This window comes from Cupressus sempervirens, chromosome 3 (assembly GCF_028749045.1).
Source record: "Cupressus sempervirens isolate cs-2001-9-10 chromosome 3, ASM2874904v1, whole genome shotgun sequence".
In the NCBI taxonomy this organism is placed as follows: Eukaryota; Viridiplantae; Streptophyta; class Pinopsida; order Cupressales; family Cupressaceae; genus Cupressus; species Cupressus sempervirens.
Genome location: NC_143120.1, coordinates 553,043,534 through 553,068,740, shown reverse-complemented (window position 1 = coordinate 553,068,740; position 25,207 = coordinate 553,043,534). Strand labels below are relative to the sequence as shown.

The following is a 25,207-nucleotide window of genomic DNA, read 5'->3' as shown; positions in this document are numbered from 1 at the left end:
AGCTCTGGTAGCACTATAATATCTTGGTTGGATATTTTTCCCAATTTCTCACACAACTAAAATTCAAACAAACAATGCATGCAAATACTTACGTAATTAACCAGTAAAATCATCAACAAATGACAATCTCAAAATTTCTATTTCATTCCACTTCCAGCAGTTCAAACAAAATAACCTACAGCAATATGATATTTTCCAAATGAACGCTGCAATCAAAATTCTAGTAGAATATAAATCAGCTCCAATCGTAAACACAGAAATGACAGCCATATTGGAAAATAGAAATAAAATTTAAGAATAAGTGAGACACCTGATATGACGTCTCCACAAACAACGGTTTTCGTCCACCGTCTTATGGCTAGAGAGTCTCCATCCTCAAAGCTGAACAAAGTTGAACTTCCAATTCTTCAAGAGAAGAAATCTGAAAATCCAAACCAATATCCAAGCATGCTGAAAAGAAATCTCTCTCTTTTAAGCCCAAGCAGTGACTCTTCAGCTTCCTCTGAATCTTTTATCTTCTTCAGCTTCCTCTTTGAGTCTTTTGTCTTCTTCATCTTTTGTCACCTTTTTCCCTCTTTAGTTAAAATGTCCATTTTAAAGCTTTATACTTAGCTCCAAATATGTCACCTTTTAACCTTTATAATTATAAAATGACACTTTTTAAAATGATTTGCTCTCCATTCCCTACAAGTCATTTTAATATTTTGAAGTTGGCTTGCATTTTCCTAATGTCTCAAAGAGGGGAGATCACAATTTACACAACATTTTTTCCCTTGAAATTGTGGTGAAGGGCTGTAGGATATCATAGTTTTTACCAATAAAAAAATCATGGCATAATTCTTATGTAGAAATTGAAATCACAAATTTTTATTCTGAAAAACCACAAAGCTTTTTGATTTGAAAACACGAGAATTTTCCAACAAAAGTAATAGCTAGATTTTACAAAAAAAATTTACAAAAAAATTCATGCCTTGATAAGTAGGACATATTTTTCCACAGCAAGTCAAATTATGATATTGCTATCAGGATTTAACTGTGTAGTTTTTTAGACAAACTCATTGACCCATGTATCATGAGTAGTGATTCAAACACGAATCCATCTCTCATGAGAATAAATGGAATACTTAGCACTCATTGGATCTGGGTGATGCTCACAGAGGTGAAGCACCAAGACTTCCCAAGAGGTCACCCATCCCAGTACTACTCCAGCTCAAGCGTGCTTAACTATGAAGTTCCCTCCATGGTTAAACCCACTCTGCTTGCAACCTCATTTGCAAAACCTTCACCAATTGTTGTGCCTTATGAACCATTCATCAGAAAGCCCCTTAAGCTCGTCCATTGATAAGTAGGACATATTTTTCCACAAGTCAAATTATGACATTGCTATCAGGATTTAATTGTGTAGTTTTTAAGTCAAACTCATTGACCCATGTATCATGAGTAGTGATTCAAACACTAATCCATCTCTCATGAGAATAAATGGAACACTTAGCACTCATTGGATCTAGGTGATGCTCACAGAGGTGAAGCACAGGGACTTCCTAGGAGGTCACCCGTCCTAGTACTACTCCAGCCCAAGTGCGCTTAACTATTGAGTTCCCTCCATGGTTTAAACCCACTCTTCTTGCAACCTCATTTGCAAAACCTTCATCAAGTATTATGCCTTATGAACCATTCATTAGAAAGCCCCTTAAGCTCATCAATTGATAAGTAGGACATATTTTTCCACAACAAGTCAAATTATGATATTGCTATCAGGATTTAACTATGTAGTTTTTGAGCCAAACTCATTGACCCATGTATCATGAGTAGTGATTCAAACATGAATCCATTCTCATGAGAATAAATGGAACACTTAGCACTCGTTGGATCTAGGTGATGCTAATAGAGATGAAACTCAGTAGTTAAACGCGCTTGGGTTGGAGTAGTACTAGGATGGGTGACCTCCTTAGAAGTCTCGGTGCTTCACCTCTATGAGCATCACCTAGATCCAATGAGTGCTAGGTGTTCCATTTATTCTCATGAGAGATGGATTCGTGTTTGAGTCACTACTCATGATACATGGGTCAATGAGTTTGACTCAAAAACTACACAGTTAAATCCTGATAGCAATATCATCATTTGACTTGCTATGGAAAAATATGTCCTACTTATCAATTGATGAGCTTAAGGGGCTTTCTAATGAATGGTTCATAAGGCACAACAATTGGTGAAGGTTTTGCAAATGAGGTTGCAAGTAGAGTGGATTTAACTATGGAGGGAACTCTGTAGTTAAGCACGCTTGGGCTAGGGTAGTACTGGGATGGGTGACCTCTCGAGAAGTCTTGGTGCTTCACCTCTGTGAGCATCACCTAGATCCAATGAGTGATAAGTGCTCCATTTATTCTCATGAGAGATGGATTCGTGTTTGAATCACTACTCATGATACATGGGTGAATGAGTTTGACTCAAAAACTACATAGTTAAATCCTAATAGCAATATCATAATTTGATTTGTTGTGGAAAACTATGTCCCACTTATCAATTGATGAGCTTAAGGGGCTTTCTAATGAATGGTTCATAAGGCACAACACTTGGTGAAGGTTTTGCAAATGAGGTTGCAAGCAGAGTGGGTTTAACTAGGGAGGGAACTCCGTAGTTAAGTGCACTTGCGCTGGAGTAGCACTAGGACGAGTGACCTCCTCGGAAGTCCGAGTGCTTCACCTCTGTGATCATCACCAAGATCCAATGAGTGCTAAGTGCTCCATTTATTCTCATGAGAGATGGATTCATGTTTGAATCACTACTCATGATACATGGGTCAATGAGTTTGACTCAAAGACTACACAATTAAATCCTGATAGCAATATCATAATTTGACTTGTTGTGGAAAAATGTCCTACTTATCAATTGATGAGCTTAAGGGGCTTTCTAATGAATGGTTCATAAGGTAAAACACTTGGTGAAGGTTTTACAAATGAGGTTGCAAGCAGACTGGGTTTAATCGTGGAGGGAACTCCGTAGTTAAGCGTGCTTGGGCTGGAGTAGTACTGGGATGGGTACCTCTCGGGAAGTCCCGGTGCTTCATTTATGTGAGCATCACCTAGATACAATGAGTGCTAAGTGTTCCATTTATTCTTATGAGAGATGGATTTGTGTTTGAATCACTACTCATGATACATGGGTCAATGAGTTTGACTCAAAAACTACAAAGATAAATCATGATAGCAATGTCATAAATCATGCCTTGTTTTGAAGAAAAACATGCAATCCTTTTTTATTTCAAATCATGTACAATTTCTATGAGACAGGTCAATCAAATCTGTAACCAAGGAATAAACAATGGTACTAGGCACAAAATCACATTTTTTTAGCATAGTGCAAAATAATATCAAGGGTTTCCAACAATTGAAAGGGGCTTGTTGTAAATGGTTTTAAGATTTTATGGTCATTTTTGAATGAAATTTAAACTTGCGGCCTAGGGCTTATCAAACTATTGTAGAAGGATTTTTGCAAACCAAAACTAGGGTCTGTGAGTAATAGCCAGCAACTAGTGTACACAGAAAGCCAACAAGCCTTTCAAAACCAACTAGGCTTCAAGATGATTGTTAGGGTTTGAAGGGGGCAACTAGAAGTGTGAATTAGGGTTTTATTTAAGAGGTCTTTATGACATGAAATTCAACCAGATTTGCATAAACAACAAATAGGGTTTGAATAAGAACTAGGGTTCAAATTCAATAACCTAGGATTTAGAGCCAAAAACAAAGTCAAAAACGTAGGGTTTATTCAACTAGTTTGCAGAAATAACAAATAGGGTTTGAATAAGAACTAGGGTTCATATTCCATAACCTGGGATTTAGAGCAAAAAATAGTCAAAAACGAAGGGCAAGGAAAAGGATGAGAAAAGATCCTCACAGCCTAGGAAAGGCTAGACAAAAATTAAGTAGATTTTGTTTTCATATGATTTGTCATAATGATTCATAGTGATCAAATAGGAAGATGAAGCAAGGAAAGTAGTAGGTACATGACAACAACATTAAAATTAACAAGTTTGCTACCAAGTTCAAGAAAGAGCTCTCAATGGTTCCTTGTCTCTCTATTAGCATGGTTCTTAGGAATGCTTGGCAAGTGGACAATGGAACCTCTGGGCATGTATCATCACCCAAGCAATGTTTTACCAATTTCAGGGAATAAAATTATGGAATTCAAGATGAGCTTTATGATGATGCCAAGTATTCAATAGTAGGAATTGGTACAATACCCTTTAAATTGTAATTTAAGAATCTCTATAGATTTTTTGTAATGTTTTGTTTGTTCTTGCTCTAGGAAAGATTTTTCTTTCATTTTTAGTGGACGATAAGGGTTTTGAAATTGAATTCAAGGATAACTAACATGCTATCAACCCAAAGGTATTTAGAATAGGCATTGCAGTAGGTAATAGGGTTAGAGAGGGAATAATTCACCAGTTTTAGCAGCATTGATGAGTAACATCAATGATTTAGAGTCTTCCAACTTCCGAGAAGTTATAGATAGGTTTGGTGAGATGCCTTGGTGGAGTAGAACTCTATCATGAAAAACAGTGTATTGGACATTGTGCTAGGACTGGAAGGGAAGTTAATTGTGATGTTCCCATTCACACAAATGACCAAATCACTTACGATGAGATAAGGAGGGTGGATGTCGTACAAATGAAGGATGTCATATGGTGATGTCGTGTACATCATGTAGATGCAAAGTGGCTGGTTTGTGAGATGGCGTACGGACCAAAGTGCACTATCATACAATGAGGATATGATGTGTGGTCCAAGCATACAATCAAGGTATGAGGGAGTCATATGGTCAAAGTTTGTATAGGTGCGTACAGTCTCAGTTTATCTCCCTTAAGTGATGAGTGCAAAAGTTGAGTTTCCATATGGTATCAATCGGGATGTAGATTATTAGAGAGCAATGATGAGCCAAATTCAAGTCTGAAGATTTGTCGCCAGAGCCAATGATGTAATGAACACCAAATTGTCGCCAAAACTAGCAATGCAAAGTATATTTATTTTTATAAAGAAAGTTGAGCAAGTGTCGAAGATTACAGATCTGTCTCCAAAATGAAGAATTTACAAATTTGCGCAGCAATATCTCCAACGGCAAAATAGTTTGTCGTTGAACCACCGAAACTGCAGCAAGTAGAATAGGGAGGATCTTCCACCTTTGAAATTGCACACAATGTTCCCTCAACCTTCAACCTCTGGAAATACATAGACGAGTCAAATTCAATCCATGATGATTTACAACGCTCAGCCATCTCCTTATAAAGGCCTCCAAGAAGGGTCTACAGATTTTTAACAAGCCGACATTATTAATTTATTATTTTATTAATTAGGGCCCCATATCTATTAATTAAGGTCCTTTATTATATTATTTAAATTTTGGAACCAATTAATTAATTAATTTAATTTAATTATTACATTAAAATTTGGGGACATGACATTAATTGTGAGTTCTCCATTGCCTCTATTAAATCAAGCATCCTAGAAATGGTAGTATTGAGAAGTACAAAGTGAGGTTTGCAATAAGAAGGTTCTCCCAATGTAAGGGAATGGATGAAGGAGGCCTTTGCTCCAATCACCAAATATGCTTTCATTATAACATAATGTCTTTCATTTGAATCATGAACTATAAAAAAAACATTAGATGGATGTAAAATGCAACTTTTCTTAATCGTCTTGTCATCAAAGTGTATATCAATGTAACACGAGGACATGTTGTCCTTAGACCCCCATGTTTTCGAGATGGGAACATCCCGAGGACGAGGGTATGAGGATAGGGCACCCCCACACCATCACCCTTCTGTCACCACTGCATCGTCGAGACGTAGGTATGACATGGCATCTCCAAAATGAACGTGGGCATGCCCAGGCCTCCCTCACCCATCTCAAGGATCTTTGCATGTCCCCTGTTGGTGAATGGCCATTAAAGTGAAGAAAAAAGATTAAATGTATGTTTTAAAGTTTTGTTCAAACAAGTCAATTTTGGGAGAAAAATGTTTTAAAAATGAAAAATACAAAGGCCTTGCAAGGGGCATTGACCCTCTACATCATTGGGGAATATTACCCTTAGACCCTTGCTCTCAAATTTATAAACAAATTAAGAAATAAATTGATGGGAAAATCGCGTTGAATCAAGTTGATGTTTTTATACCCACTTTACTAGTTCCAGTGACAAGGAGTTTGCCTTGAGGGATGATTAGAAGCCTCCCTTCACTGCATTTTGAAATTTTGTAATTGTTTTGATATCATGCTATTGATAGTAATGCTAATCATCTTTATGATTTTTCTTTATATAAAAGAAATCTTCCATTCGCTAATTCGATTATTTAATATTCTAATTTCTAATTTCTAATTTGATATTCAATGTTCCATTGTTCATTGTTCAATGTTCAAGTATTAAGTATTTGGCGATTGCAATTTTGCTATTTTACTTCTTATATTGTTATATATCTTTTCATAACTTGTATAGAATATAGTATTTGTTGATGTATAGCATCAGTTGAAGTAATATTAAGTACTTGAATTCATGTTTTATATGAACTCTATTTTATTGGTGAAAAATATATATATATATATATATATATATATATATATTTATTTATTTATTTATTTATTTATTTATTTATAAAAGAATATATATACACATATATGATTATATATACATTTAATTGTTCACAAGATAACTTCATAATTATCGGGCTTATGTCTTGAGAAGACTATTATTATCGGGGCTTTTTATTCATATGTTTTGCTGCCGATTGCAAAGAAAACATATTACATGGAAACCAATTACATTTGTTAATATGGCAAACTAATGATTAGTCATGCCACGTAGAGTCATGTCTCTATGGGGACATGCTCGTTGGGATCAATATCAATACACGTCATAAACAGTCCCAGTGATTGCTCTCCCTACAGGTTAATATAATCAAGATCATTGATCCTCCATTGGCGTTCAAGTTTGAAGACAACATCACACAAACTGCTATTCAAAGAAGAAGAACAGCATCATTTGAACATCACCATCATAATTTGTATTTGTGCAAGTCTGCTATAATAGTTTATCTCTATCAGAGATCCTAACATTTAAAATATTCAAATCACCTATGATCACTAATTTAAAGCAATTTCTTAAGATTCAAAGGTGATTGATCCCACATTGTACAAATAGCTAATAGGTTCCTTGATGTATCTAGTCAACATCACACTAGAAATATATGGCAGTGAAACATGTGCTCAAATATCTTAAGGGCATAATATAGTATGGTATGTGATATCTTGGAGATGAGGAAGTGAAGTTGGAAGTGAAGTTCCAAGGGTGAAGCAAACCTCAATGACAGTAAGCACAACAAAGGCAACATATATGGCAGCTACCACTGTTAGTTGTGAGACCATCTAAATTCACTAGTTAATTATAGAGTTGTTCGATCAGGGGTTGGGTCCCACAATCATTACAATAATAATCAGAGTTGTCCCAAACTTTTTGAGAATCCAATGTTTTATAATAGATCCAAGCACAGAGATCATATGTCACTTCATCAAAGACAAAGTTCAGAATGGAGCACTTAAGTTTTGAACGTGTACAAGTATTTTCATTTTTTAAATTTGCATTATTATGTTATTTATAGTGTAATTTAGGATTAGGACACAATTACAAGGTATTTTAAGTTTTCTTTCTTCAACATTAGACTTGGTTTTTCATCCAAAATTGAGTTAAAACATTTCATCATCACTTTATTTGAGCATGCTTTCAAAACACCCTTCATAGTAGAAGGAAAGCATTGCGAGGAATCTTCAAATCCTAAACAATCTTTCCGTGACAGCTCTCTAAACCCTAAAATCTAATCTTTGATGATTCATAATTTCACCTAGTGACTCTATTAACAATTGACTCCCTTATCTAGTAGTGAAAAGAATAATTTACATGTTATCACCAGTGTAGTCGTTATTTCATCAAAGAATATTGTGTCATGTGGTGACAGAAGGGAAAGGCCTTTCTAACTGAGCACCAACTATAGCTTGATGATTTAGGAAGATTCAAAAGAACTAGGTATTTAGTCTAAAAACTTCAAGATTCTCATATCATTCTCAACATCAATTTTTATTCTACCAACAAAGGGAAAGGTTTATCAACTTATATTTGTCAAGTTAAAGAGATATCAATTGAGCTTTTCTTTCCCATCAACACCAAAAGAACCTAATTTCACGCAAGTTGGTAGATGGTTGGATACATGCTATTTATTATAGTGTCCAACCTAGTCAGACCCATTTTTGTAAACTCGACTCACACATAGACCTACAAGATTTTTTTACACTAAACTATTCATTCTGCAATAGAAGTGTATTATGCAGATTCAAACATTTTAACATTCATTGTGTTTAAGCATACATAAGAATTTTACAAATTAACATATCCATATCATAACAATTTTAAAAATGTACGAGTAAGCAAGTCGATAAATATCAGATTGCATATTGATCAGAAATTTAAATTGAGATTAAAAAGACCTCATGGACATAAAGATCACCTCGTAAGTGGGAGCGCTAAAAATAAATAGCAATCTCTTAAAATACACCTCCAATCAACTACAGACAAAAAATATGTATATTATAAACTCAATATAACAAAAATATTTCAAACATCTTGTGGTCTCACAATCAACCAATTCTATGCCCTTGCTTCACAAATAATTAATAGTATACCTGGTTTTGTTAAAAATGACTTGGGGCCAGCTTCTCTACAAGGATGCTAAAGGTAACATAGTGAGAATTCTCTAACTAGAGGGATAATGCAATACTATTTCTTCCTATCACATATCATAAGAGTAAACTTCATCAATTATATAACTAATGGAAATTGTGTTAACAATGAAAACAATTTCTAAAGAAATTAAGATATATTAACTATTGATTGTTATGAAGTTATACTTTGAAGGGATTCTGAAGTTTTAAAAAGTGAGATTTCTTGTTGAACCTTTCAATTAAGGTTTTGATTAAGAAATATTTCTATAAATAATAATTTTAGATTTTACTCTTATTAATAGAATCCCTGTTGAATATATTTATTTACTAAACCCAAATTTGAGATTTAGTTAAGAACATCAAGAACTAGTTAACAATGGGTTCTCCAAATTATACTTAGGCTGCCACTAATATTCAAACTTCTTAAAAGTGTGGACTTAAGAGTGGACTTCACATTATTTCATGTTAAGTTTCCCAGATTGCTGCAAATGTAATAAGCACTACAATTGTATTTGGTATGTGTTTTCCAAATGGCAACAGCCTCTTATTTAAATTGAGAATAAGTTATGAATGGGACATGTCTATTCTTTAATTAGATTATTAAAATAATAAACATTTAATCATTGTTATATATATATATATATATATATATATATATATATATATATATATATATATATATATATATATATATATATATATATATATATATATATATATATATATATATATATATATATATATTTCTCTCATATAACAATAAACTAATATATATAAATTATATCTCATATATAATTATATATTGGTTTACCTAATAGAAATTACCAACCATCAACACTCCTTCTTAGCTAGGGAGGATAAAGACACGTTACCTCAATGTAACATCAAGTTAACAAGATTAAGGATATCTTTGATCAAAAGATGTCCATCATTTGATATCAAGAGTATAGGTCTCCCAGAATATCAACATATGATATTCACCAAATACTCAATAAGGTTTGATATCACATCTGATATCATGAGTATTGGCCTCCCAAAATATCAATGACATTCACCAAATACTCAATAAGGTTTGATATCACATCTGATATCATGAGTATTGGTCTTCTAGAATACATAATGTTCACCAATTGCTCATAAATGTTTGATATCACATATGATATCATGAGTATTGGCCTCCCAGAGTGTCGAGATCCAAGACACTCGCCATATACTCAATTTGTTTGATCTTATAATACAAGTTATTGTAAGATAGTCACCTTACAGTGACTTATGCAAATACAAGTGACATCATTTGGAAGTCATCACTTCCTCATGATGTACACAAGGGGTAGGCCCATTAAATCATGCAGTCACTCGCATGATACCAAAAGTTTTCATGAAGTTAAAACTCCCTTTAATTCTAATATGATCAAGCTCTTCAAAGATCAGTTGAATCAGTGAGACTCCCTTTAAACATCAATCTTCTAAGCTTCCTCATCTCTGATGAACTGTCAAACTCCCTCTTTTTCCTGCAAGAACATTCTTGGAGAAGTTCAAGGCACATAGCTCATAATACACATAAAAGTACAAAAAAAGATGTTGACATTAATTTGAATGTTAGTAATTTATCTCATGCCTGCTACTAACAATAACATAACTTGTCATTTTATATTATCAATTAAAATATTAATACTCAATTCTTAATATTTAAAATGACATTTAATGTTTAATATATTTCTAAATATTATAAAATGATATTCATTCATTTGAAATATCTCATTAATATTTATCAAAATTTAATTTACGTTCCCACTTGTACGTGGGGTCTACCTTGTGTCACTCGTTCATATGATTTGTCCTTGTTGGTGGGGTCTGTAAATCCTTCCTTAATAAATGATTTGACTTGTACCTTTTTCAATTGCCTTTTGCATCCTCCTTGGTGGATGTGTGGGGCCCATGATTACTATCCTTTCAAAAATTGTGGCCTCCACATATTTTAAGGCATGTCTTCTTTCCTCAGACAATGTGTTGATCAGCCCCATCTTAAGTCTCTTCTCGTCAATCAGGTAAAATGTAGTTGCCACAAGTAAAGAATGTTGTTGCCCTTTGTTACCCGACATGTCTCTTAAACATCTATGACACCCATACAACGACATTACAATAGCCAATGTAACAACTCGCCACTCAAGAATATATGCTCAGTGCGCAAACATATATCAGTGTCATCTACACAGACTAGAATTATAGCATTTATAAAGGAGGCTTGTCACATATCACAGTATCTCTGACACAACATTTCAATATGAAGCGAGCTCTAAGCATTTGTCATGATGGATTTACATTCGATGCCCATGCATGTGTCTTCCTTATTTTATGTCGCCTTCCAACTTGATTACTCATTGTTGTTATTAGGATTACGAGTATTAATACGGTTGTTCATATATCGTGACTCTTGTACGCTGATAGACTAAATTCCTTTGTTTATCATCCACACCTAATACCAATCATGTCATATCAAGAATTTGTTGATAGTCACTATCCCACGGCAATATCCAAGAAGATGATGTTGTCGTGAAACATTAGCACAACTAATATATTTTCCATACATAGTGTCTGATCAGATCTTAGATTGATTCGTGTGGGTCTCAAGCACGTAATATCTTTAGAGATCATGATTGAGGAGTTCATCAAACCATACCATCATTGTTATTTTCCTCTCTTGCTAGCCAATGGTATATCTTCTATGTCAATTTTGTAGACTCGCTATCTTAAATCTACAATGTAGTTACTGACCAATACTTATTATTCCCTTAGTATCTAACATCTGTTGTGATCTACATGCTTCCTAAGATCTCCCCCTATCGACTAAGAAATAGAAAATGACGCCTTATGGTTCATTACTTTTCTCCCATTTCCCATGTTTAATGTCTTCCTTGAATGTCCATGTGGCTAGTCATTGCAAGGTGGTTATAAATGACATCGAAACAACAGTATCTACCTTTTATAAAGTCGACTACATGATTGACATGGCATTCCTTTATATATCTTTCTATCATTGTCTCATGAACATGACATGTTATAAATAATCGCTAACTTTGCAAGGGTCTACAAATATTTAGTTCACAAGGATGCAAATGTGAGGCATGCATCCATCTGATGCATGGGTTCCAGGTGTTTCCATTGTATGGTCACCTTTTTGGTTATCTACTTGTACCGCAAGGTTGACTGCAGACTAGAAAGACACTTCCTTACTGCTAGCATGCCCTTTTGCTTGTTAAATCTACAACTCAGAAATCCATGAAGATAACCAACAATAAGAAAGATATAAAACTGAAACAAAGACACAAGAAATATCCTAGGAAAAAACCTTCAAGAATGAAGGGAAAAACTCAGCCACACAACACAAATATATCTTTATTGATAATGAAACATTCAAGTGCACAATATCCTTTGTTTGATGCGAATATATAACAATAGGAGAGACTCTTCACATTATAACCGAAGGTCTCTTGAGATTCTCATGACTCCTATAAATAATTTCGACTCTTCAAATATTCATGCCTCAATGCATGCGAATGACACGTCATTTACATTTAATTTTACGAATTAAACTTAAGTGTCCTTTTTAGCTAAAGATGATAATAACAGTAATAACGTCCAAATTTTGAGAGATAAAGATCTCTATCGCAGCTACAAACTTTAACACTCCCTCTTAGGAAGAGAGATTTTTAGCTGAACAGTCACACAAAGTTGCAACCAAAAATGCTAATGATAAATTCTAATCATACGAATTCAAAACATAATTCATGGAGTTACTCAACATGGACACCTGTAACAATGAATCATATTCATGGAATCACTCACATGAAAACCTGTAACAATTACTCATTCATGGAATTACTCCACATGAAAAAAAATTGCAAGACTCACAGCTAAGTCTTTGTTCACGGACTCTCTCAACGTGAACTATCATGGAATCTCTCAACATGACATCCAACTCCCATCACGGAATCTCTCAACGTGATGACATCATGGACTCTCTCAACATGATGTTCAATATTGCATAGTGAAAGAGTTGTCAGACCTGATCTTACAATCTCATTTATTCACACACTAATAGAAATAGGCATAGCAAAATAAGACTTAGTTCTATTTAAATCAATTTTACAAATACCATAAGCATCACAAGCAAATGTGACAATTAAAGGGATTCCATAAGCACTCCCTCTTAATTATGAAGCCTCCCTCTGAAGCTAAAACATCAACCTCTTAATCATTGCTTTTCTTGTTGCATCCTGCAATGAAGAGAGATTCGTAAACTAATTTATCATATAAAGAGATGAATGCTGAAAAGAAAACCCTATTCCCAGCTATATAAAACCATTGAACTCCCATGGAGCCAAACATTAATCCTTAAGTATATGTTGCTTTCTCAACAAAATCCTTTCACACAAGAATAATTTTCACAATATCAGTCAAAGACAGTACCAATTATAAAGCCTCTATTTAAAACTAAGAGTATTATAATCACAAAATGACTCCAACCAGAATTACACAGGAATACATATGGAGAAATATATCTTTTATATTCAATATTGTATTGACTCTAATGTCATTGAGACATAACACAGAATGACATTAATTGATATTACTGTAGAATCGAATGTCAAAACTTAAGTATCCAATCAATAGTAACAATCCCATATTTTACCAATCACTTGAAACAAAATCTTCTTCTCGAGCTTCTAGAGAAAGATTATAATCCATTTACAAAAATATATTTAGCGTTTTCCATTACGAGCTTACTCAACACATTTTCCATTACAGAGGATACAAGACGAAGCGAAGACATAAAACTAATAAATACCAAACACGACTGCCAAATACAGAACATGTACGTCCAACAGATGGAGCTTGCAAAGAAAGTGATGCATACACATAACAAGATTTAAAATAAAAACACTATACCTAATAAAGGCATACAATTACCTCTATGTTGATTTGTTCCTTATCTTTCACCGGATGTTCATGAAGATCGCCAAGCACCAACTAATGACTCCAACAACCCAACTACAGTAGCATTATAAGTCCTTATTCTTTGCCAATTTGACATAACGCCCACTCTCATATCACAATAGATCGCTTCTTCATGATGGGGCATGATGAGGCATCGGTCACTTCCGACACAATAGCTTTGTCGGCTACAAAAAAAAAAAAAAAAAACAACAAGATGAACGTTATTAAAGAGTCACCCTATGAATGTGAATAACACTCTTCGTTGATATTGTCAAGGCTTGAAGAAAAAAATTATATACTTAATTTATCCCTACATTTGTAAGGACACCACAATGTTTCAATACCATCAATGCTTCCACTGGGCATTCTTCTCCACCTTCACCATTCTCTTTTAAGACTTTTATCCATTTTTGAGGCTTCAATTGAACCGATCTGTATATCCCAAAAAAATGTCCAACCTCCTCAAGAACAGCTTTCACATGTCAAAGTTTTTTTTGCATGTTTGAGGTCCTCAGAATCACTATCACTCTCCCTTCTAGACCTCGCGCGTAGAACCAACATCCCTGTTGGATCTAAAAGATCCTACAACTGCACAGCACTCTTAAGCTTTGTCTTTGCACAAGGCTTTCCACCATTGTATTTGAGTATTAAATTTAAAAGCCTCTCTTGAGTGACTTTTAGCTTCACCTTTTGCTTAGGTGAACAATCACCATGGCGTATAACAACAATAACACAACATAATTCTTCAGATTGCGCAAAGGTACCAATAATGGCAGAACTGCCTTGTCTAGTTAACCCAGACGGCTGAGTTGGTTTTGTGGCCTTCCAAGGAAGTGATGGAGGAATCATAGATGAAAGATGAGGTGCCTTAGCATCTAAGAACATCTCGTGTAAGACGCATGCAGCAACTTCATAATATTTGTAAAAATTCTTTACAAAGCTCCAACCATTTACATCACAAACATAAGATCACCCTTGACAACACAAAAGATCAAATCCACACGCCAAAGGCTATGCAAACTTCTCTTGCCAAGAAGTGACGGTAAATAAAAAACATCATAGTTGTTGGCTGATTACATCAAATGCCAAATTCATTGCTCATGATTAAGGATAACAAAAGGCCCAAAAAGAAATTTAAAAAAAATTAATCTCTAGCATGGAAAATATTCTGATCTCTTTTAAAAAATAGAACACATAAAAAAGACTGATTCAATATCAACGCATATATAGAAAAAATTGTATAAATAAAATAAAACTTATTTGTCCAACAAAGTTATCACACGTGATGCAGGACTTGTATCAAATCACTCCTTTCATCCCAAATGAAAACATAAATCAAGCTAAGTCATAGTATGGAGACATGCGTCTAAACCTGTATGCGGTCTTATGCATTCTCCATTACAGCTGTTATCAGGACCTAGCTCTGATACCATGTTAAATCTAGAACCCAAAAATCCATGAAGAGAACAAGCAATAAGAAAGATATAAAACTAAAACAAAGACACAAGAAATATCCTGGAAAAAACCCTTCGAGAATGATGGGAAAAACCCAGCCACACAACACAAATATATCTTTATTGATAATGAAATGTTCAAGTGTACAATATCCTTTGCTTGATGCGAATATATAACAATAGGAGAGACTCTTCACATTATAACCGAAGGTCTCTTGAGATTCTCATAACTCCTATAATTAATTGCGACTCTTCAAATATTCATGCCTCAATGCATGCAAATGACACGTCATTTACGTTTAATTTTACAAATTAAACTTAAGTGTCCTTTCTAGCTGAAGATGATAATAATAGTAATAACATTCAGATTTCGAGAGATAAAGATCTCTATCACAGCTACAAACTTTAAAATTGCCAATGTCCTTATTTGCATGTCTCCATCAATAATCCTCCATATTTTTTATGTGTCGTTCATTGCATTATTCTTTGACAATTACTTCAAATCCTTGAACGCAGATAATATATATGTTGAGTTCTATTTCATTCAATATGTTATTTTATAGTTTCTTTATTGAGAAATTATGTCTAGGCCTTGCTCTAAAACCTGCTCTGATACCATGTTAAGTTACCCAGATCACTGCAAATGAAATAACCATTGTCATTGTATTTGGTATGAGTTTTCCAAATGGCAGCGACCTCAAATTTAAATTTAGAATAAGCGCATATATATACACCCTACAGAAGCTACCAAACATCAACATTTCATAGACCCATTCAATTAAACAGATAAGGACAGACCCGCAGGACGATTACATCGCGTATTTAAGACAAGCGTTATCAGTAATTGGCCAGATATTAAATTAGGAATATGCTTTCTTTATTGACAGAATGTCAGTACTTGGCTTGAGCAAGAGGAAACACTATTCAATATCTGGCCGACTACTGATAAAGCTTGTTCATTTATATTTCTGTTTGCACAAGACATTTAACTTTTGGTGGCGTGAAATCCATTTTCCTGGCCTCTTGCCTTTTTAAAATGAGGTGCAGCTGCTGAACATGCCACAATACGAAAGTACCATGGTCTGGATTTATCTAATATTGTTTAGTAAATACTGAGAATCATTAAACAGTCACGCAGTAGAAGTACATGCGTCTTAATTTAATGCCGACGGATTACCCCTCTGTTATAGAAAAGAACTAATAGCATTTTTGCTTAAACCCAATGAGTTGCTGGTGTATGCATAGAAAGAAAGTTGCGCACCTGGAAAGTCAATCAGCCTCCGACGAATGCAAGGATCGCGCGGTCTGTAAATCCTCTTTCTCTTGCAAATCGGATATAATTTGTGAGACCCGATGGTGATAGAGCGCCCTATATGCCCATAATCCACAAGTCCAGCATTCATTCCTTACTCGTTTATATGCGTCTGCCTACCGCTTTGTATTGTGTTGAAAGATCGTAATTTGTGTCCCAAAACAATTTACCCCCGCGTGCGCAGTGAGTATTGCATTTGTTTTGTATGGTCAGATGGTCGGTGCTCTTTAAAAAATTAAAAAACAAGGACTGTCATTGTAATTTTGTCTTTTAAAATATTGTAAGAAAAAATAATATTAAGGGCCACATGCGCCACCAAAGTTCCTCCCTTCGTGTTTTTATGATTGATTGAAATAGCTTTTGTAATGATCTTGTCTTGTCAACATTTCTTTGTTTCACTGATGGAAACTTATGGCTCAAAATTTTTTTTTTTGTGTTTAATGAGGAACTAATAGAAAATGTTGAAGTGTCTTTTAAAATAGAAACATTCATAACGTTTTTTTGTGTATATACAACTAAGCTAGTGTTGATATCAAAGATGCCTATGGCTCATGGAATATAATGGTATACGAAGCAAGAGGTAAAAGAGAGAATAATATGTTATTATAAGGATAAGTAAAGGTAGAATAATAGAGAGAGTTGAAGAAAATTTGAAAAAATTAATAATTTTATTATTTAAAAATATATATAAATAATAATAAAAATTATATTATATGAATGAACTATTCATTTCTACCAATTCAATTATAAGTTGAAATATTTAATCAAAAAAATTGTTGATTATTTAAATCAAAGTACCAAAATATGTAGTAAGTTTGAGAGGTAGTATTAATAGTATTAAAAAAAATTGAGCAAAATTATAAAATAGTAGATAGTAACATAGTGTGAACTTTTTAAAAATAACATATTACAATTGTCAAAAATAAACAATAAATGTCAATGTAAAACTAAGAAGATATATATGTGTATGTGTGTAAAATTAATAATAAAAATATTTAAAATAAGAAATATAAAACACTTAACTCTATATTTGATTAAAATATTTAAACTATACAACTTAAAAAATATTTAACTCTATAAATTCATATGGCTTCTTTTCCATAAACTATTTTAAATATAAATGTATTTAAAATAAGAAATATAAAACATTTAACTCTATATTTGATCAAAATATCTATATTTGAATAACATTTTACAAATTACAAAATAAACATCAATGTAAAATTAATAATAAATATATTTAAAATAAGAATATAAAACATTTAACTCTATATTTGAACTTGGTAAGGAAAATAAGTAGGGATATAAATAACAATATAAATTATATTATATGAATGAACTACCGATTTCTACCAATTCAATTATAAGTTGAAATATGTAGTCTTAAAAAATAAATTGTTGATTAATTTATTCAAGCTACCAAAATCTCTAATAAGTTTAAGGGGTAGTATCAAAGCAAGATTGTAAAATAGTAGCTAGTAAAATATAATGTAAACTTAAAGAAATAACATTTTACAATTGACAAAAATAAACAGTAATGTAAAACTAATAAATATATTTAAAATATAATATATAAAATATTTAACTTTATATTTGAAATTGTGATAATTAATATTGATTAGACATTCATTGATTAAAATATCTAAATTATACAATTTTAAAAATATTTAACTCAATAAATTCATATGACTTCTTCTTATAAACTATCTTAAATAATAAATGTATTTAAAATAAGAAATATAAAATATTTAACTCTATATTTGATTAAAATATCTATATTTGAATAACATTTTACAAATTAGAAAAACTAAACATTGATATAAAACTAATAATAAATATATTTAAAATAAGAAATATAAAATATTTAACTGTATATTTGAACTTGGTAAGGAAATTAGATAGGGATAATTAATATTGATTGGACATTCATTTGTGAGGTGGAAGATAAAAATGAATGTATTTTTAAAAAGTTAATCCACATGTTACAAATATGTAAAAGATAAAGTTGTAATTAATGCATTCATTAATAGAGTTGTTAGAAAATATTTATATTTTTGTTTAAAAAAATTGAATTTTTTCATACTCTTTTATATCATGGGCCAATACAATTTTCAAAAAATTGTATTTTCCAATTTCAAAAAAGCATGTAAATTAATATAGCTTTTGCAAACATTAGTACATCTTCAAATTTTTAGATGTATGTAACTAATATGGAATCACATGATTCCATTAGTTTCCTACCAAAGACAAGAACTAATATAGTTTATAAATTTATAAATAACAACAAATGTCTTCTCAAAATTCGACTATTATCAATTAAAAATGAAATTAGAATAATGAATGTTTCAAGACAATCTTTGGAAATAGTAATGAAAATTTTGTATTAATTTATCTCTAAATAGGTGAGGACATGTTTTTTACAAAATAATTAGATGTTTTAAGAATTATGCATTTAATTGCAACACCTATTATCATTGGTGGATATTTTCTAAAGCTTACGCAAAAGTTGAGGAGAAATATTTGACTTTTATTTCAAAATAATTATTATTAGATAGACTTGGACATATGACTATTTATTGTAATAACCAATAAGAAATGAAATAAAAGATTTTTAATATTTTTTATAAAAGACATAGAAATTAGAAACATTACTAAAGTACAAAGATTTGTTGATTGGTTAAAGGAAAAAATAAATTGACATTGATGAATGCTATAGTATAGTATCGTGCCTATGACAGGAACTAATAACTTTAAAAAAATATAGTTTTGTCAAAAGTTTATAATAATACGAACTTTTACAAATATAAACTAAGCTACCTTTCCTTTTTTTATGTAATATTTTTTCTTTTGTAAAGACAAAACTATATCCATTTTGTGCAAGTGAGTGGTGGGCTCACTTACCAAAAAAACTTTTGCCTTCAAAACATCTGAAAAACAATTACTTTCTAGATATAATGGTTAAAGATCTTTGTTCTAAATTTGGGTAAAACAAAGGATGATTCTAACTTTCTATGTTCTAAATTCAAATTCAATAATGAGCTCATATTTTCTTTAGGAAGCTCCTAAAATGTATTCATTATGTGATTTTTATTATCATTTAGCAATATTATGTCATTTGGTCATTAATTAAATAATTTAAAAAGTCGAGTAATCTTTGTTTTTAATTGTCACTATGTCTAAACAATTTGACCATTTTGACAATGTTCAATTATAATTCTTTCAAATTTGTCCTTACCCATTTAGCTCTAATGATCCATTGATCAATGTCATCTTTAAACAAAAATAACTATTGATTTTTCCCTCTATCAATTGTCTTAAGCTATGATAAATAGGTTACTTTTATTTATCCCTCTTTTCCCCTTTTCCATTACAATTTATTTATTTAATTAATTAGTTTGTTACTTCTCCTAAATCTATAAATTAATGAATATAAAAATTTATAATTCCCTCATTTTCCAAATGAGATTTCATCCCTACCTTCCTAATTGTAGCCTTATTCCTTCTACCCATTATAATAGCTTCACATTTCCCTTTGAGCCTTTAAGGGTGTATTTCCATTTGTATACTCGTTTTTGCTATAAAGTTTCATAATTAAGACATTTTCCAAATTCAACTTCTTTTTTGTCATAAAGTGTGATATTTTCTATTTTGGAGTCCTCATTAGTAATCATGATCATCAATTGGACTTTGAACTTGACTGTCAATTTGAGTCCTAAATCCTATAAAGTGGATTCTCAATATTCACTTTTCTCAAACAACCCAATTTTTAGTGTTGTTATGTCCACTTGCTTTCATTTATAAGTGCATTTTGTCAAAATGGGACCAACATATCATTATTTTTAGAAGAAAGAAAAAGACATGGGAATATTGAGAATGTGTTTGGGGTTTGAGTTTCCATATTTTTATGCAAGGTGGATCAGTCAAATCATTTAACAAGGTAGACCTAACAATCTTTTGTAAATCTCTTTACCAAGTGCATACTTAATTGTATGTTTGTAAATCCTTTCACAAGGTGAACCTAGCAGTCCTTATTGCTCCTAATAGGGTTGATCATCAGAAGTGATCAATGTAAGCTTTAATAGGCTAACTTTATACTACAGTACTAAAGTTTGTGGGTATCATTCCCACCCCAATTTTACTTTTTATTTGGAAGGTTTTTGGGTCATCAAATCTTTGTGTCATAGTGTTATGAATGCTTTCATGTTTTTGTTGGCATTAAGTTATTATTTCCATTAGTGACAACACTTATCTATATCAGTATAGCTACCAAGCTCCGCACTCAGTTTCCTACACTCACCGAGCTTCACAGTTTACACCGAGCATCTACAGTGTATACCAAGCATTCATTGGTTACCTTATAGGTTAATCACTTAAGTAGTTCATACCGAGCATTCATGAAGCTATCGAGTGAATGTGCAATCCAGTAGTGTCTACCGAGTTTACAGTGTTCACCGAGCTTCACAGTGTTTACCGAGTGATGGAAGCATAATGTTTACTAAGTAATGAAAGTGCAGTGTTTACTGAGTTAAAGCAAGGTAAACAAAGGATCCAATTTTTACCGAGTGATACTATATCTACCGAGTCTCCAATGGTTACCGAGTTTAGAACTATGTCAAGTGATTAGTATGGATCGAGCCTTCACTTCTATCGAGTGCATGACGATGCCAAGTAATGCAGTGGATGCCGAGTATCAAAAGGTCACCGAGTCAATTCAGTGAAACCGAGTTATTTACTATTTGGCCGACTCAGTAATATTTTGTTCACTTGTGTTTTAGCCAACCTTGCAATTATAATTATTGGAATGGTATATATGTAATGTATTATATCATTTACAAGGCATGTAAGCAAGTATAAAATATAGACATGTAATGTTTTGAGAAGAATGAAAGCGAATTAGCAGAAGAGTAGAGTATTCAACAAGGTCTACAAGGAGCAGTAAAGATATATCAGTCACAAGAGGTGATTTATACTTCAAGGATCTAATCAAAAAATAAAGTTTGTAAGTAGATCCACTATTTCATCCTAACAGGTCAATCAATTTTGTAAATCCTTTAACAGGGTAGACTTAATAGTCTTTGTATAAATCTCCTAACAGAGTGCATACTTCAGTGTATGTTTGTAAATCCTCTAACAAGGTGGACCTAGCAGTCCTTTGTGCTCCTAACAGGGCAGATCACCAGAAGTGGTCAATGTAAGCCTTACTAGGCCAACTTCATACTGCAGTAACGAAGTTTTGTGGGTATCATCCCCACCCCAATTTTACTTTCTATTTGGAAGGTTTCTGGGTTACCAAATCATTGTGTGCATGTGTTATGGATGTTTGATTTCTCATATATGTAGTAGATTAGATGAATGAATGGTGAATAGTATATATAGTTAAAGTGTTGAATTGTTTAAAAGTTTTGAAGTTACTAATTCACCCCTCCCCTCTCAGTAACCTATCATATCTTGAATATTTCCAATAGTTTTTAGTTTCTTATGCATGCAATTATATCAGATTATATGTGATGGATTAAATGCTAATTGGATTGTTGGATTAAGAGTTGAAATTGTTTAATTACTAGAAGTTATTGATTCATCCCTCCCCTCTTAGTAACTTAGCATAGTCTTGAATATTTCCAACAATTAGAAGCAAATAAGATCTAAGTAATTAATGCAAGATGACTATAGATATGAAATGTACATAAACAACCCAATATAGATATGAGAATAAGTAAATACTAAAAGACAAAATAAGAGATGAAGGACTTATCTTGACATGTGCTTGGAAGTGTATCTTTTTGCTCAAAAATAACAGATCTAGGCCTATTTTTGAAGATCTAACTGTAGATTCCTAAATGGAATGAAAAACTCAAAAATTGCTTTTCTAAAAAATTAGTAGAGAACAACTTGATATGGTTGTAACTATGTAGAAAAACTCCCATGAGGTCACTGTGTTCTAGGGGCACTGTAATGAGGCCAAACCAAGTTCTCCAAAAATGCTCTTGGATAGTAGTTTCTAGGTCTGTAATTGCCAATTTGATATCCTGCAACCCTATGAAAGTTTTGGTGTGTGTGGGTGGCTATAAAGGGGTTTGCCTTAGTCAACCTCCCACTTTGGTGATTTACACTTCCCTGAATAGTTGTTAAGAAAGATGTTGAGTATGTATGGAGTGTATGAGTATCCTAGATTTGTAGATCTAGAAAGTGAATATGCTAAAATTCTAAGAATCTACTCTATGAGTGAAATCCTAACATGTAAGTGTGTATGTATGTAAATCTACGAAGATACAAATAATCACATCTAAACATAATATAGAAATCATATCAAGCCACCAAGGATAAAGTGCTCTAAACATGTTCAAGATCCCCTTGCCCATGATAATATAGCATCCTTGAATGCTTGATGTAAAATGATAACCTCACTTTGTAATAAAGAATAAGAAACTAGCCCTTTGTTTCCACCTTGTAATTTCTCTATGTTAGATTGGTGTGTTCACACATGCTTTCCTCTTTCTTTCCTTCTTCATCCATGTAAAAAATGAGGAGTTCGATATCCTTTTATAGTGACTATTTTGAAATTACCTTGCAGGAGCCAACTATAACGAGTAAGATTTTATTGTGAGAGTAAACTAGCACTAGGTTTGGAATCATAAGACTCTCCTTCAATTTATTCTGCAATAGGTTGACCTAGTCTATAACAAGTCAACCTAGGTTGAGCTAGTCTAGGAGGTGAGATACAAGGGTCTTAGTGTTCTACTTTATGGGTTTGTAGAAGTTTTAGGTGTAATGAATGTCATAGGTTGATAATGTGAGATCAAATCTAGGATATGAGCTAGGATGAGGATTCTTAGAAATCATATCTTACCTCAACCAATGTGTGAGAAAAAGGAAAATCAAGGAGACCTTATAAGGTCCCATCTAAATTTTACCTAGGAGAAAGAAGAGAATTAAGGGAAAGTGTGTGTTCAAAGTGAAATTATGAAATGAAAACTCACCAAAGAGGAGCTAAAATGTCATAAATTGTAGTGTGTCCAATTTAGTATATTACACCTATAAGGTGTTGGAGCTACAATTGTTGAAAGCATGATTGGAACAATTGTTATATTGTCATTGATGTCTAACCTATTGGTAAAACCAAGTGTTAAACCATACTAGGAAGATAATTTACTAACATTGTAGAGTGTCATATCTATTGATTGATGAAGATAATTTGAAAAGAAGAGATAATGAGATGACCTAGTGAAAGGTTGAGTTGAGATGTGTAAGTGAGATGAAATTATAATGGGCACTTGTTAAGTCAGTACTTGACAAGATAATGTATTGTCCAATAAATACATGAAATGAAGAAGATAGTTGGATGAAACTTAGAGTTGAAACAAGTCATAATGATAAGCTTGACTGAGTATCAATGTTACATAATCAATGAAGGAGTTAAAGAAAAAGATTAAAGAACTTAATCATTTCTAAGCATGACAATTTCGGCCAAGTATCAATATTGTGTGAGTGATAGAGATTATCAAGTGACAACAACAATCGAGTTGAATAGTGATGATTAAGAAAGACAATTAAGTAATGACTGAGTAATCCAGTGAAGACCGAGTAAAAGAACACAATGATGACTGAGTCTCGGCAAAAGAATAGTTTATGAAGGAATTAATATTTGTCGCCGACATAGTTGAAATCTTTAAATAAGAAAAATGTGTTGATGAGTTGTATTATTTAATAGAAGGAAAGGATTAGTTGAGTGATCAAAGGCTAAGATTCAAGGTGATGTTTCTAGAAGTGTTGAGAAAAGAAGAAGAAGAAGGTGGATAGATTCATTAAATATTTTGGATATGATCATAAACCCTAAGATCTATGATTGTGATTAAATAGAAAAATATCAAAACTACCTATTTTAAGGAGGTATTTGATATGTTTTAGAGGGTTTTTGGACTAGAAATTTGCAGAGACAAGTGGTGAAAAGACTTGCAAGGAGAAGTGTGAAGTTTGTAAGGTGAAGAAGGATTGCTTGAAGAGTTGCCAAGTAGATCTGAGATGGTGATAATGATGGCTCATCTAGTCAATGAACTAGAGTTGACCTGAATAGAAATCTAAATTTGCAAAGTGAGTTTTATGTTATCATATCAAAATTTTGTTGTTACTTTCTAACCATCGCGGTGGTAGCAAAATCCTTTTGATAAGGTTGACCTAATAGTTATTTTTAAATCCTTTAATCAAGGTGACATTCTAATGGAATGTTATTAAGTCCTCTAACAAGGCCACTCCTACTAGGGTAATTAAATCCTTTAACAGTGTCACACATAATAGTGTGTTTTGTAACCTTTAATAGGGTTGGCTCCTAACAAGACTCACTTTAGAAGAGTGAAAAGTTGTAGGATGTTAGTGGTGGTTTTTCCGAATTTGGATTTCTTCATTAAATCTTAGTGTCAAATATTATGTGGATGTTTTGTGTGTGTTTATGCTACTTACTATTTTTGAGTTTAAATTTAGTGTTGACTGTAATAAGTTTTTGCAATTCGACACATATAGAACAAATAGCTAAAATAGAATGAATAAGTTGGATTATAGTGAATAGTTTTAATTAGTGAGTTATTGGGCTAAGTTTGTTAAAGTTTCAAGTGTCTAATTTGTACATCTAGAGCTAGGGATAAATGATTCACCCTCGTCTAAGTTATTGCAAATATTCTAACAATTGGTAT

The 25,207-nt window shown here is 32.6% G+C and overlaps 1 protein-coding gene across 1 annotated transcript in view; it reads right to left on the bottom strand.

Annotated features, from left to right (window-relative positions):
• Positions 1-16,619, bottom strand: part of GSH2 (glutathione synthetase 2) — a 220,641-nt gene extending 204,022 nt beyond the window's left edge. Inside the window, exon 1 of the mRNA XM_089820872.1 lies at positions 16,473-16,619. Within this exon, the coding sequence (XP_089676998.1) occupies positions 16,473-16,614 (142 nt within the window). The 5' untranslated portion in view covers positions 16,615-16,619. The remainder of the gene's footprint in view (positions 1-16,472) is intronic.
• Positions 16,620-25,207: the final 8,588 nt, after the last annotated feature.